The sequence below is a fragment of the Dermacentor albipictus genome, chromosome 1, assembly GCF_038994185.2.
Source record: "Dermacentor albipictus isolate Rhodes 1998 colony chromosome 1, USDA_Dalb.pri_finalv2, whole genome shotgun sequence".
Classification (NCBI taxonomy): domain Eukaryota; kingdom Metazoa; phylum Arthropoda; class Arachnida; order Ixodida; family Ixodidae; genus Dermacentor; species Dermacentor albipictus.
The window spans coordinates 324,207,871-324,222,649 of record NC_091821.1 but is presented as its reverse complement, the minus strand read 5'-3'; the positions used below and the strand labels follow the sequence as shown (position 1 = coordinate 324,222,649).

Genomic DNA, 14,779 nt, shown 5'->3' with positions numbered 1-14,779 from the left:
GCGTCGGAGGAACGACGAAATCGAAATTGGACGCAAACAAACAGAAGCTCGACGAAACGACGAAGCGGTGTGCTATACGCAGGTCCCCCCCGGCTGCGTACCGTGTCGAAATGCATTTCAGTTGGCTCGGTCCCCCCCCGTCGGGCCGACGGAGATGTTAACCTTGCCCTTTCGGTTTCAACACAGCCGCCACGCGGCCAGCTACATAGCCGGCCGCGCAGTCGCCCGACGACGCTGGGGAAGCCTTGGAACGAGAGTGGTGCACGAAGTAAAAAAAAAAGAAAAACGAAACTTTTCTTTTCAAGGCATCCGGTCACCAATTGCCAAACGGAGGCAGCCTGCAGCTGTCCCGTGCCCCTGTCCTTGTGAGAGAATGCACTGGCTGCCCCTCACGGCGTTGACCACCGCCGACGCCGCCACGGACACTGGCCACGACTTGCTTTTTTCTTCATTATTGCTGTTGTTATTCTTTGTCGCTTTCTTATTTCTGGGCACCGCCACCCCGCGGATTGCTCTCCACCCGCCAGCGCCGAGCGAACGTCGATCTTTATCGGCCCAAGACACACACACACGCAGACAGGAGGGCAGGGCAACACCTTCCACCGCCATGTTTGACGCGACCACAGCGCCGCTAGTGAGTTGGTTCTCCAGGTATATGCATGCACACACACGGCTTGCTGCCAAGCGCCCGAGGAAATTATGTTAAGCGAACAGCACAACCTGTCTCAGCTCTATCTAAGGTTATGAATTTCAGTTTAGCTATAATGAACATGTAGACTGAAGTGAGAAAAAAAAATAGAGAGAGAGAGAGACGCTGTTTGCAAGTTCGACCGCAATTCCGCGCCTCCCACGCCATGCGTGTCGAACGTGTGCTACCGGTGTCTGTGTGAGGTCCGCGTTTCTTTTTCTGAGCTTTGATGTAGAGCCTGCATACTTATTAGGGAAGTCCGTGACGTACCCCACCTCTATTTTCCTTTCATAGACTTCCCTTAAAAATTACGAAAAGCGGCGTTAGAATCGTCAAAAGACAGGAATTCCTGCCTGCTCAAGTCACCTGCCACTTACATCACGCAACTCAAGCTGAGTATATATACAGGGCTTCTGGTCAACGCGCCAAGTAGTAATCGCTATGTATCACTGTGTCTGCAAAACACGCATAGAGTAACCTTGCCGCCATGCGCTAATAGAGCTCGCGGGCAGCTCGTGCTAACAGCGTTGGCACCGCATCTGTTAGGCTATGCTGCTACCGACCACGCGTACGAGCGTAGACTGCGGTGACACAAGTTACCGACGCAGGTTTCTGCAAAGCCTTACTGCGGCGTCGCTTTTTCAGAAACCAGTTGTGCGCATGCAAAAACGAGGAATTAGGATTGTCACGTTCGCGAAATGCACAGGCTCAGCTGAGCCTTTATTCAAATCACTGAGATTGCTACCTTTAAACTCTGTATACATACTGAAAAACTGCAGCAACAGTACATAGTACTGTATATTGTCTGATGACCCACTTCCCTTAGACCTCTTCAGATAACCCACCAGAACCACGAGAGCTGCAAGCCACCACAATTTTAACCTCCCACCACGTCACAACACTTATGGTCGACGGCTGATCGAATTTAATGGTGCCTAAATCTGAAATTGAATTCCTAAGGATATAAAAATTTAAAGAAATTTCGCACTTTCATTTAAGACATTCCTGTTTGGCCACAAACATTTGTGAACCGTTGCTATTTTGTTCCTATCATATATAGTATTTCCTAGTATTTATAATCTTCCCAACCGTTGCAGTTTTTGTCTGTTTACCCTTGTACCATGGTCTGTATTGGACCTGACACTAGCCTTCTGGCTATGGGTCCAAACAATTCATGTGTATCTGTTTTGGATATTGGATGCACACTAAAGAAAGAAAGAAAACAGACAGACGCACCCTTCTTCGTATGGCTGAACTTTGAATAAACAGTGATTGTACCTGTTGTCAGTGTGAAAAGTCATGCAGACCCATGCAGACCCATGCATCATGCTTCTTTTCCTGTAACGCCTCAAGAACAGCCAGTCTATCGTGAGTTGTTTTCATTGGAAGCTGCGCGCCATAAGAGTGGTGGTTCTGCAAGACAACACAGCGTGGAATCATTCGCAGCGATGTCTTTCAGTTGTGCGTAGCGCAAGCGTGTGGGAAAATGGCGAGATTGAAGGATTCGCTAACATCGTCCGGGACTGTGAGCTCCCGTACAGCCACATGTACAGGCACATGTACAGCCACATGTACAGAAGCCAATAGAGCCCCGCACCTCTTGCACGGCAAACACTTGGCCTTTATTTCTAAAGCGTTAGAGCCCATAAGTTCCACTTTCTTACGCGGTGGCTTGAAATGTGGCTGAGCAAGGCCTCTCAGATGAGGTGGCACTCAGGTTTCCAGAGACCTTAGGGAGTGGTGTGCCGGGCGAAGCTCTGTGGACTGCTACTACAGTAGATGGAAGGGCGATGTTGAGAAAGCACGAAAGTAAGCTGAAGGTCATAAGTACAAAGAAATTCGTACACGCACACTATATGTAACTTTTCAAATTGTGGTCCCGTTCGCCCTATTCATGCACGGAGCGCGCGTCTTCGGCGGCCATGATCTAGTTTAAAGCGCACTTGGCACTAATGCGTTTGCACATGATATATTCGCGCTCGCGGCAAAATCAAGACTACATTCCGCGAGCTGATTTGATTCACGGAGTTCAACGTATTAAAAGTAAAAGTGACGGCGGTTGCAGATATTTTATAGTATATGTATACCAGAATAATTTTTGTCGCATGGGGTTCTTTCTTTAACGTGCACCGAAGTCTCGGTACGCGAACGTTTCGCACTCTCCCCCATGGAAATGACGCATCTATGGCCGTGAAGCAAACCCTCGACCTTGCAAGGTCGAGCGTTTGGTTCACGGCCAGAGATGCTGAGCACATGTGCTCAGCAGCTGAAGGCCGAACAAAGCCACTGAGCCATATAGGCGGGTTTTCCGCAACGTTCAGTCTCTGCGGGCGACCTCTGAGCTATTTATATAACTTCCTTCCAGTGATCGATTTCTCATCTGAGAACTGCACCGTGGCTAATGAAAAACGCCGTATAACGAAGACCAGCGATAAATTTAGATCGTCGGCTGTCGTCGCAATCTCCCGCTTTAACTAACCTGCCGGGGCGCGAGATGGACTCGAAAGACTGAGTTATCGGCGCCTTCGACACTCGTCACGCTCGACTTAGGTGTTCCCAGGCATGCACCGAATACCGTGCCTCCTCAGGAACCCATAACACGAAAATATATCCGCACGCGGGCGCTTCGTGCTTGATAGTCCGCGCGAGCATTGACGCGTCTGGAGGTCGGACCCGCGACCACGTGCATATATATATATATATATATATATATATATATATATATATATACACACACACACACATACACACAAGCGGAACCTTGCAGCAACTCAGCCACCGCGAAACGTTGTGGCCTTGCTGTCCGAAGCGAAATAATAAACGATCCCCATGGGCGCGCAAGTTTCCGATCGTGTTCTTGTGAACTACACAGACACACACGCCCAGATTCCGCGGCGAGGCACTCAAGACGCGTCCGTGACGGGATATATTCCTGCAGACACGCCGGAGGCCGCTTTCCCCGCAGCGACCGTAAAACTGGGGCGGCTAAAGTTGCGAAAAATACTTTATATATATATATAACACGGCTCGACTGTTCACGGCAGCCTGCAGGAACTGCAATGGATCATTTATGCTTAAGACAGGCAGATCGGGAAACGATTGCGTAATGGTCGTAAGGCGGCCGCTTTCTCGTGAATTCGATCCTCTGGATGTAAAGCTGCATCCCGCAAAACTCTTCAGAGAGAAAGCCTTCCAGCACGCGTTATCCATGCAAAAAGTCGCGGTCGTAAAGGTCGCGCTGGACGTGATCCGCCAACGCCCACGCAGGAGGTGCGAGGCTCGCGCTGTGCTGTGAAGCCGAGCCTTAGGCAGGGCTGGAAGCTATACAGGGGCGCCGCTTATGTGTAGCTGTCACGCCATGCGCCTGTCTCAGCCATCGCTTTGTTCAAATCGCACTTCAAGAAGTTATCGACTTACGCAACAAACGGTGGGCAATAAAGTCGTTCAAGCCACGCAATTCGTGGCGAGCCGAAATCATTTTGAATACAGCTGTAAGCGGAGAATTCGGGTGCGATCAAACGAGGGCGGAGACAATGAACGCCCTTCCTACATAACGATAAGTTGGACCTTGTACAAGAGCGCGGTCCTTGCCGGTGACCCACATAAAACGTATCGACCGGTCCAGTCTAATGTACTGAGCATCGCAACCGAACAGCCAGCCTAACTCTGACAGCGGCCAACTCGGGTGTCTCTTTCTCTCTGGCGTTGATGTGGCACCGTACACGCGCTGGTCTGTGCTTTTAGTTTTGCAGCACGTTTATTTAAACTCTGCAGTCCATGGCGATGGCGACTGCAAGCGTCGCTCATACTAAATGTCGATCTCCTCGGTACTCTTTCCACCAGATCCTTGCACGAATAAAACATACAGGCACATCGACAAGTTCGCAACCTTAACTCGTCAAATGTAGTAAGGCAAAGAAAAGTTCAATCTGGAAGACTGGCAAGTAACTAATAAGCAATCACTGGGCATTGAAGGCGCTTCTTTTTGAGACCGACTGGCCTGTGCGACCGACTGACCTGTGCGAGGGCAGGGGTGATGTGTTGTCACATCATCCCTGCCCCCACTCTCTTATCTTTCTCCCACACCGTAGGGCATAACCAACCGAACGCTTTTCCCGCTAAAACCAGTCGCACTTGCTTAAGAAGAAGCATGCGCGTTCTGCGTTCTGCTGAGCCCGAGGTCGCCGGTTGGACTCCCAGCTTCGTTTGACGAGGGCGGGAAGCAAGAACTCTAGTGCAGTTCATTTCTATGCGCACGTTAAATGAATCCCGATAGAAAAAGAATAATCAAGGTGCTCTCTCTCTCTTTCTCTCTCTCTCGGGCGTCCCTAACAGAGCAGGTGTTGTCCTGAGACACTCAAATCGGCACATTTATCGATAATTCAACACTTTGGTTACCCCTCCCACCTGTAACCAGCTATTGCTTTCTCGCCCTCCCCCCCCCCCCCCCCCAATCTCTCTTTTTCTCTCGCAATCTAAATCTCGGCGATCAGCTACGGTGAAAAAAAAAAAGTAGCTGGCTATCGGTGAGAATAAAGCGAGATGGAAAACGACGGCAACTGCACAAGTATCAGCAAAATACAAGTGATTATGATGTCTGCTGCTGAGTTGTTTCAGAATTTCAAAAAACGGTATTGATGCCTACCGGTGCAGAATGAAGCTATCATGCACACACTGCATTATCTGTACTCGGTCCTTTCTTTCTCGTTTACTTTTTTTTTATCCAATGTTCATTACTATATTACTCGACGACGAAAATGAGAGCTTCAGTGTTTGTACACAGCCTCATGCATTCTTGCGTACAGACTAAAGTTACACACAGCGTAAAGAAGAGGCAACGCACATGGCTGTCGTGTTGCCTCTAACCAATTGTAGCACACGTGAAACTGTTGTTGTACAGAGCCACCTGGGTTTCCCTCTCCTCAGTTTATTCTACTCCCACACATCTGAAACGAAGTAGCCGGAAGCGCATTAGCTCGAAACTTTCCACCTGGTTCTTCCACTTATAGATTCACCTGCCTAAAACGCACAGCATGTTGTCGAATCCAGTACCTTCGGGGGTTCGAAAGGCGACAGAGCGCGAAGTCGCGACAGGTGGAAACACACCGCACGTAAAAAAAAAAGAGAAAAGAAATAGAAAAGAAAGAGAGAGCCACACCTCCAGGGAGCAGACCGGAGCGTGTGCATGGCGGCCGCGCGGGCACTTCATCCTTAATTACTCGCACGTCGCCAAGGGAACGAGCGGACCCGTCTCGCGCATTAGCCTCGCGTCGCGCGACCACGCAGTTACAGCGGCGGTGCCCTGATGCAGCATTCGTGGCGCGCTACAGCACTTCTACACAGTGAGCCGAGCTTCTAATTAGGAAAGCAGGGTTACTCTTAAGCAGGCCGATATACGGAAAAATAAAAACGAGACAAAGAGCGGAGTTGGGTACATATGGTGCAGCTGCGCAGTCGTCGGCATCTCGAGCTAAGTAAACGGCTGGAATAAACCATTTATCCTTTCTCCTTTTTCTTCTCTTCCTTTCTTACTTTTTTTGCTTCTTCTCACCTCTGCCACCGCTTCGTTAAGCCTTGGAAACTGCGGCAAAATATTCCACTGCTTTGTCCTTGCCTCTCGCAGTCCCTGCAGCGATCAGTTCGAGGCTTATCGTAAATGGCTCGCGCTCAGTGGGTGCCAGTCTACGTATACTGTAACGAAGCCTGATGACTAAGCGAACCCAGCACTTTTCAAACCTCGACAGAGCAATTGCACGACGATTTTAGTTACGCCACCGGCACCGCAAAGCATGCCAGTAGTAGTAGCTACTAGCGAGATGGAGGACAACTATTCGTTAAGAAGCGTGTTGTGTCTTGTACCATGGCGAATTCTTCTAGTCCCGGAGGTCGAAAGGCTAAACGGTGAGAATAAAGAGGCAACGATCAAACTCCCCCCTAAAATTCGGCGGAAAATTCACAGCGCCGACAAGGCCTCCTGCTTGCGCAAGTGGGTTATGAACGCCGTATAGGGAAGTGTTCCAGGTTAACTTTAAAGCGAAGCTTTCTATGTCTGACTGATTCGTCCGTGAGCGCAGAAAACGCGCTGCAGGAAAGCCAACTTACACATCTACGTAGAACACTACAGTTTACATTCGCAGTACCGCACCAGTGACGACTGGCCGGCCGGGCAGTGTCTGATAACGGCGCGAAGCGACAAGCTCAGTAAGAGTAGCGCACGCGCACAAAGTTCACTGGAAGCGCAATTTACGTCTGCTAAGCATGACACCACCCCTGCCACGATTAGCTAAGCTTTCCTGCTTATCAGAGACAGCAAGTGCGCGTGAACACGGGCTCGTCTTAGGATCTGGAAAACACAATCCTAAACAAGCAATCAAATCACATATGCATAGCATCGGGTCGCTCAGCATTTCTTAGGTTCGTTGCGTGGTCGTTGGCTTCGGATTTTGATTCAGTTTGCATTGGGGGAAAGCTTCGCGTTCAGCCAGCTTTCTTTAAGAAAGGGGCTTTGATTTTTTTTTTTTATTACCCACTTGATGTTCCTTAGGAAGCTCCTAAATCTAAGTATATGCACGAGCGTTTTTGCATTTCTACTCAATATAAACCCGACCCACGACCTCGTGCTTGCGTAAGCTACGCAACGCCATAGCTGGCGCGGGCACTTTTCAAGGCTCAAACACCGTAGGATCTTTGTCAAAAATGCTTCGAAGCTGCTCCGCGACGACAACTCCGGGGAAGATCGAGTACGCTCGCAAGCGCCGCAAATGCGCGTGCCGTGTACATACCCTCGAAGGGACACTGAAGAGGAATATTACTGGCAGTCATTCGAGTGGTCGTTCCGAGCACCCCTTCGAAGCTTCAGAAGCCGTTTAACAAAGTACACTAAGCCTTGTCGCGGCAATGAACACGCCCCTATAGCACCGACACAACCGATATGTCCTTTCAATATGCAATATAGCTTCATTGCCCTTGCGCACGACCACCAGAGAGCTCTGAAAGCGTTTTGAAACGACAAATCCAACATGCCGTAACTAACTTACATGTACACGCTCCTGCAGTAGCAAAACGGCCGTTCTTACGGCACGAGAGACGAAGTTCCGGTAAGCCAGAAAAGGTCAAAATATAAGAAAAAGAGAAAAAGAACGACGGCTGGCGACGCCGCCTTTAAGTTCGTGACGTCGTATTTTTTGACAGTGTCTACTCATACCTAGTTAATTGTTGATAATTAACTAGTTATGTTGACTAACGACTACGTTGTATTCTAAAGAAACCTGAGACGCGACCTAGGTATAGTCGAGAACTTTTCTTGCGCCAGGACAGTTCAAATACAAAAACGTGCTTTAAAGTCTATGACGTCGAAAGGACGTGCTGAAGAAGAATGAGTTTATTTCTGTTTATAGGCTACACGCCGAGGAAGGAAGGCGAAAGGCGGTACGCCCCCTCAGGTCTGGCCTTCCTGCAAGAAAAAATATTATTAATAATAATAATAAAAAGCTGGTACTGCTACGCTTTCGGCGCGAAATTTAAGAAAGCAAAGTGCGGCCTTTATTTTCTCCTGCACCTATACACTATTCCGCTTACACAACGTTTGTCTTTTATTTGCACGATAACCAAAACAGTAGAAAAACGGTCTTAGTGACACGCGATGCCATTTTCTTCTTTCTTTTTTTTTCGGACCGCCTGCTGATGTGTCATTTTGATAGGTTAAGTTTCGTTTCCTCTACGGAGCTCACCGCGTCCGCGTCAGTAATACGATGTGCGCCTCCCCCCCCCCCCCGCCCCACTGTAGTTGGTTGCATTTAGTTCATTTTCGCAGATGTATACACAAGCACGTTTAATATTATCAGACTATAAGCAGTCTAACATCCCAAGCTCATCAGATCGCGTTATGTTTTGTTTATCTGCGATCGTCGTTGCCACCATCTCACAAAGGGTACGCATAGCTTCGACGATTTCGTTCAAACTGGAACATGCCTACCGACGGCACTGCAAGCGCGCTCACACTGGCAAGCTTTCTATTCGCGCTCTACAGGGAGCGAAATCCGCATCGACGACAAGTGCCCTTCAGCGCGTACAAACCGGATTTATTTCAAGATTTTCCTTTCTCCATCGACGTCCTTCCGCCTTTCCTGGTCCACAAAGAAACACACAACCGGCCTGTAATGTTACAAATGCAGTACTTGTGCTCATGAAATCGCATTATGACACGTCTGCTTTGTCAGAGACGATACGTGCTTGGTGTCGTGTTATTTATTTGCCGTGAAGTCTCTTGATCGTTGTCATAGATTCAATTTATATGTTGTCGTTTTGCTTGAAGTTAAGATGTCGTGACATTCTCTATCCATTGGTCTAGCCCTCGGTGCTTAGTCTCCTAGAATTAAAGCGCAGCAAGTACGTATAATAATAATAATAATAATAATAATAATAATAATAATAATAATAATAATAATAATAATAATAATAATAATGGTAGCGGTGGTGGGTGAACTGAAGATCTCCATGTCTGACAGGAAACGGTCATGCACGAAGTGACTGGCTAAATTTCTTATTCTTTATCATTGCCACTGGCTATAAACGCACAAGGGACAAAAGCGAGGGCTGGAAGGGTTGCGGAGGCGTTTACTGCTCCAACTGCCTGAGAGTGCCGCGGTATCCCATAAATAAAGATTGGGCAATAAATCGACTCGTCGTGAGGGGGCCATCCAGCGACGACAGCAGAACACTTAGCATCCGCTCAGCAGGCACGACGACTAGCAAAACAAGCGGGTAAACATGTTTACCGGCCCGAACAGCGTCGACAGTCAAGCCCGGAGAGCTCTTGTCAGGCAAAAAATTACGGCAGTGGCGTCAAGAAATTTTGGATTCACTTAATCAGGCAGGTCTCCGTTATCTGTGTTGTAATGTCTTAGCAGAGTTGGATACCTCATAGCTGAAGGCTCAAAATGCATAGAGAAGACAAAAAGCAAGCTGAAAGTGTCGCGGTTATAGGATAGCACGGAGCACTCCAAACTACGGAAAAAGTCGGCGCTCTATGTCACTTCTTGTGAACATCAAGAATATATTTTCGAGTAAGTATACTGTCGTGCGACGAAAGTCAGTTCGTTCCTAGCTCAGCCCCATATACAGACGATGCAAGCTATAAGTAAGCGAAACAAATAAATGGCGCTAATTTTAAAAAAATGCGTTCTAACCTCGGTAAGCGTATAGACATGGCTGCAGTTCCCGCCGGTTCTCGGCGCTGCTGGGGCGACGACGACTTCGGCGGCTTGTGGCTGGACGTATTCCACGGTTACCGATCTTTCGCGGCTGGCTGAACGAAGGCTCGGCACTGGCAAGGTAAACTTCGGGTCGTTCAGTTCAATCCCGAGCACACAAGCACACAATTAATACGCACTGGTAAGGAACACTGTACCGGAAAGAGCGCCGCGAAACCACACGCTTGAACAACACCGGGCCGTTTATTGAAACGAGCCCGGCACACATCCACCGCGCGATGGAAGTTTACGCGGCGACAGGTTACGCGCACGTATACGCGGCCGCAGGCACTGCGCCACCCACACAAACAGACACACAGAAAAATCACTGCAGCAGTTGCAAAACCAGCTGGCGTGGCGTTGTAGGCGGCTCGGGAAACGACCAAGCTCGGCGGCGACGGCGATTCAGAGCGCTCCGCTGATGCGGTTCGTGTCTCTCCCTGCTCTCCCGAGGGTGCGAGCAAAAAATAAAAGGTAGCCGCGACCGGCGCGACTCTCGGAAGGGTCTGCGTTGAGCGCGCGACGGTGTCGTCTGAGGGGCGGCGGGCGTCCGCGTTACGCTAAGCGCGACGCTGGCGTAGTGCCTTCAAGCGAAGGAATTAAGGCTCTCCCTCTCTCTCCATGTCTCTCTCTCTCGAGCGCGCGCTCGCGCGCCCGCTTGCACCCGCGGGGAAATCGAACGGGGAGGAGGAGGACGTGCGCTTGTGCCGTGCGGGCGCACGGTCGCACAGCGCCACGCGGGCGCGAGGACGGTGGGAAGGGAGGAGGAGGAGCCTCTCCATCCTCTCGACGACGACTCTCGCCACCACCACCACCACCACCACCACCACCACCACCAGGGGGGAGTGAACGAGGGGGCGCCAAGAGTGGTGTGTCCCCCGCAGAAACGCCAGTGAAAGGAAAGGCCCTTGGCGGTGCGGCTCGTAGTACCCCGTTGAGCAACAACCGGCCGGCCGGCCATGGTGACAACGGCTGCCAGTGAAACGCGCCGGCCGAGGCGCAGTGCGTGGCGTCGACTGCTGTCGTGGCGGCCGTGGGTGGCGGTGCGTCGGCTGTGCCAGCAGCTTCTGCGCCTCTCGCGATCTATCGCGCTCCTGCGAGACGGGGCCCGGGGCCGCGCCTGGTGTGCGACGGCAGACGGGCGGTGAAAGGGGTGCGCTGGCGAAGTACAGGACGGAATCGGGGGAGGAGAAGGGAGAGCGTTAACAATGCGAACACTGCGTCTGGCACAGGGCTACAGTTTGTGAGCCATAAAGAAAGAGACGATCGTGTAAGAAAGAGAAGGGAGTGTCGGGGTTGATGAGGAGCAGCGCTAAAGCAATGCAGTATGGATGGACGCACACATGCACGCGCAAACGAAGAGAAGGGGTAAATAAGGACTCCATTCACAAATCTTTGCACGCGTGATCTACTAGTATGAGCATATTCAGCTCGCCCAAGCGCGTGTAATTATTCGGCCCACACGTTCAGACATCTGCGCCCGAGATGCCACATACACGAACACTCGCTGAGCGAATGCCTTCGCCGAACCGGCAGCGCAAGGACGAGAGCCTTCCTATACCGTCTCCCTCGAGGTGCACATCTTCGAGTTCTCCATAACGTGTTAGGCGGCATTCATCGCTTTATTCAGTCTGCTCTGTATACTTTCTATGGATAACGCGACGCTAATGTTATCACTCTATCTTCATGATATGATACGCATAGAAAAGTAGAGCGAGGACGGCAACGAAGCCACAACTATTGCGACGGATGCGCTTTATTGGGCCACGCTCAACTTGCAGCGCACTGGCGGCTCCAGTGACGTCAATGAGGTTGCGTAACAGCGGCGCTCGTGCACTCCGCGCTGTCCGTGCGTACCGACAAGAAGGGGACCTTCGAAGCAACCCTACGCATCCTTACACAAACTCCTTCGGAACACCCGGATTTAGCACCTCCGTCACGTAACCAATGCTTTACGCAACAAGTACAGGGCTGCCTTCTCGGAACCTGCGAGCAAAAACAGATTAAAAAAAAACAACAACCCGAAGCCAACGGCGAGCGGGTGACAACCGACCCCGGTGCTAGGGAACATAAAAGAAAACGTTCCCATAGAAATCTGGCGGGCGTAATTGACGAAGAAGCAAATTAAAGCACGCTCGCGTAGTACAGCGAAGCTCGGACTCGCCGCGGGAATTCCGCAGTTTTACGCGATGAGTGTCACACATAGCTTGCATCGGCACTCGCCCAAGGAACGAAGCGATCTGCAGAACGGCTTTAACGAGAGGCGGAAAACCGACGAAAACGGCGCTTCACGCTTGCAGGACGAGGCTCGGCACGCTACGATGGAGCATTAACGCGGCATTCGCGTCAGTGTATAGCTGTATGTATAGCTCCGACGAATGAGTCGCCTCCCTTGACGAAACTGGGGAATAACTGCGATTTGCAGCGGCAGCCGAGAACTGTATGCGCGAGAAGGCCGGGAAAGCACTTCATCTTCTATATTTCTGTCTATAGAGTGTGAGCTAAGCTGGTGCGTACAAAACAGCCGAATTGATGGACCTTCACGTCCAAACGCTACAGGGTGGGCTGCCTATAAGGGGACACTGCAGGGCTCCGAGGATTAATTGTGTCCACCCAGAGTTCTTTAACGGACACCTAAATCAAAGCGCACGATCGCTTTTGCAGATCGTCCCCGTCTAAACACACCGTCGCGATGGCTTGATACGCATGTTTTCGACAATCCTCTTTTTTTTCTGTGGCTTATTCGAACGTATTTTTCTGAAAAGCCAGCGGCGACGTAAATCGATTTCTTGCCTCTACAGCTCGCTGACCTGTATAGGCCAACATAGGCTGAACAATAAATTACGAGGTAGAGTTATCAGCAGAAGTATTAACCGCTTTATGATCACTTAATCACTACTTTAGGGCACATATTGTAATTGCACAACTGAATCCTGTCAGTAGTGTTAGGATTGGGGGCTCAATCCCATCGCTCGTAACTCGTTGTCAAGATTGGAGTCCTGCATGAATTAGAAGGTAGCTGGCCCATGCCGTCGTCCAACTTATCCACGCTGAGGACGTTGATGAAGGGAAGGACTCCTTCTGATCGAGAACGAGGAATATGGGTTTATTTACAGTATCTACATGAGTCTAGCATGACTGCTTGAGAAAGTACATCAGTCTAACATGACTGCTTGAGGGAGTGTCCTGAGCAGCCGCACAACAGCGTTTTTAAACACTTCGTGTTCCCTAGATCCCTAGGTGAGGCAAAACGTTCGACGCCATCGTAAACAAGCCGCCTCTCCGCGGGACGGTTTACACACACACGTACGCACTTTCACTGCACTCGGAGCTGACCTTCGCAACGCGGCCGTCGTGTTGTCCATTGTCCTGCGTCCCCGTAGCCAGGTGGTCACGCCCGACGCAAGCCGGCGCCTCTAAACTCCAGAGCGGACCTCGCACAGTGGCCTACGCCGCTGCCCATTGTCTGGCGTCTTCGTCGGTGCGTGTGAAGGGGTCTCAGTAGACGGTCCCGCGACGGTCCCGCGACGAGGCTAGAGCGTAACGGTGGCGTTCCGAGACAAGGTTGCCGCTGCTATCGCAACTGGCTGGCAAAACTTGCATCTCAGCGGGTCGTTCTTAACAGTAGCAAGCCCTCCAACCTGTTATATTTACTAAGGCCCGAGACAGTTTGGAAAGATTCGTCCACATGTAGGCTATCAGGTGGACTGGCATTCCACTGCTGAAGTTTTGCCTCGTAGAACGAATTATATATATATATATATATATATAATAAGCGAAGCTTTTTTTGCCTCTAATACTAAAGAATGGTCACAAATATGAGAAAGAAAAAGGACTAACTGGCAACTGCCACCAGAAGGGGCACCTTAGAAAAAAAAGAAGGATAGTGTGTAAAGAAAAGGCTAGAGATCAAACGGGAGGCAGGAGGTGGGAGGGGAATCAGTGAAGAAGAAAAAAGTTCAAATAAGAAAATAGTGTAAATAGGTTTTCTCGTGCTCTCAGAGAAGCAATGATTTGGGCGCGGAGCAAGTAATTCACACATTTGTGCCTCGAAGGAGAGAACTTCAAGGTTCACTTCGCTATACTGTTTCCACGCAATACACGGATGCGGGTTTCGTCAGGGCAGAACCACCGATCGGATCACCTGGGCGCTCTAAGAGGCACCTGCTGCGGAGCTCACAGCTGATGCGGACCGCCTCTTCAGACAAGTACTTACGTCACAACGCCGGTTCCTCGAATATATTCATTTTCATTTTCTTTTTGCGCCTTCAGCTCCTCGGTCAGGGTTCACAAGAAAGGTGAATGCAGGCGCGTTTCGCACCCGTACCACACGGCCAGCGCTGTAGCCGGCACAACAGCATCCGTGGACCTGGCGAAGCTACAGAGATGCGCTCCGCGGGACGTGCACTTGCGCAACTCTGCGAGCCGGTCTATTTCGAGCAGCGCTCGCGCAGCCATGCGTGGCTACGCACGTGGCCTGACGCACAGCTCGGCCTTAACGGAACAAAACAAATACGCGCGCGAATGAGTACGCGACGTCGTCGAGAAAGTGCGCATCGCGAACGGAGGCCGGATATACAGTTTTTCTCTGCCATACTCTGCTATGCTCTGGAGATACTCTGCTATAACAACGAGAGTGTTGGAATGCTGGAAGTTCCTCTTGTGAGAGTAACAGTTTGCTTCACGCTTAATTTCCCTCCGTGAAAAGTTCTGATCCCGCCGCCTATAGGTGTGCGCGTAAAGCTGCTGCCTCAGGTGCGTGCGCGGTGCGCGGCTTGGCTGTGTGCGAAGCCGCGTCCACGTTGCGAGGAAGATAAGCCGGGACGCTGGTAGACACCGG

The 14,779-nt window shown here is 50.6% G+C and overlaps 1 protein-coding gene across 2 annotated transcripts in view; it reads right to left on the bottom strand.

The window, feature by feature from the left end:
- The window catches only part of Ndae1 (Na[+]-driven anion exchanger 1), a 248,863-nt gene that overhangs the window by 195,782 nt on the left and 38,302 nt on the right, over window positions 1–14,779 (bottom strand). The window contains exon 1 of one of the 2 annotated variants that reach the window (XM_065453180.1): window positions 9,877–10,477. The exons of the other annotated variant lie outside the window; for it this stretch is intronic. Within the exon in view, the coding sequence (XP_065309252.1) occupies window positions 9,877–9,896 (20 nt within the window). The 5' untranslated portion in view covers window positions 9,897–10,477. Of the gene's footprint in view, window positions 1–9,876; window positions 10,478–14,779 lie in introns of those variants that run through there. 2 annotated transcript variants of the gene reach the window in all.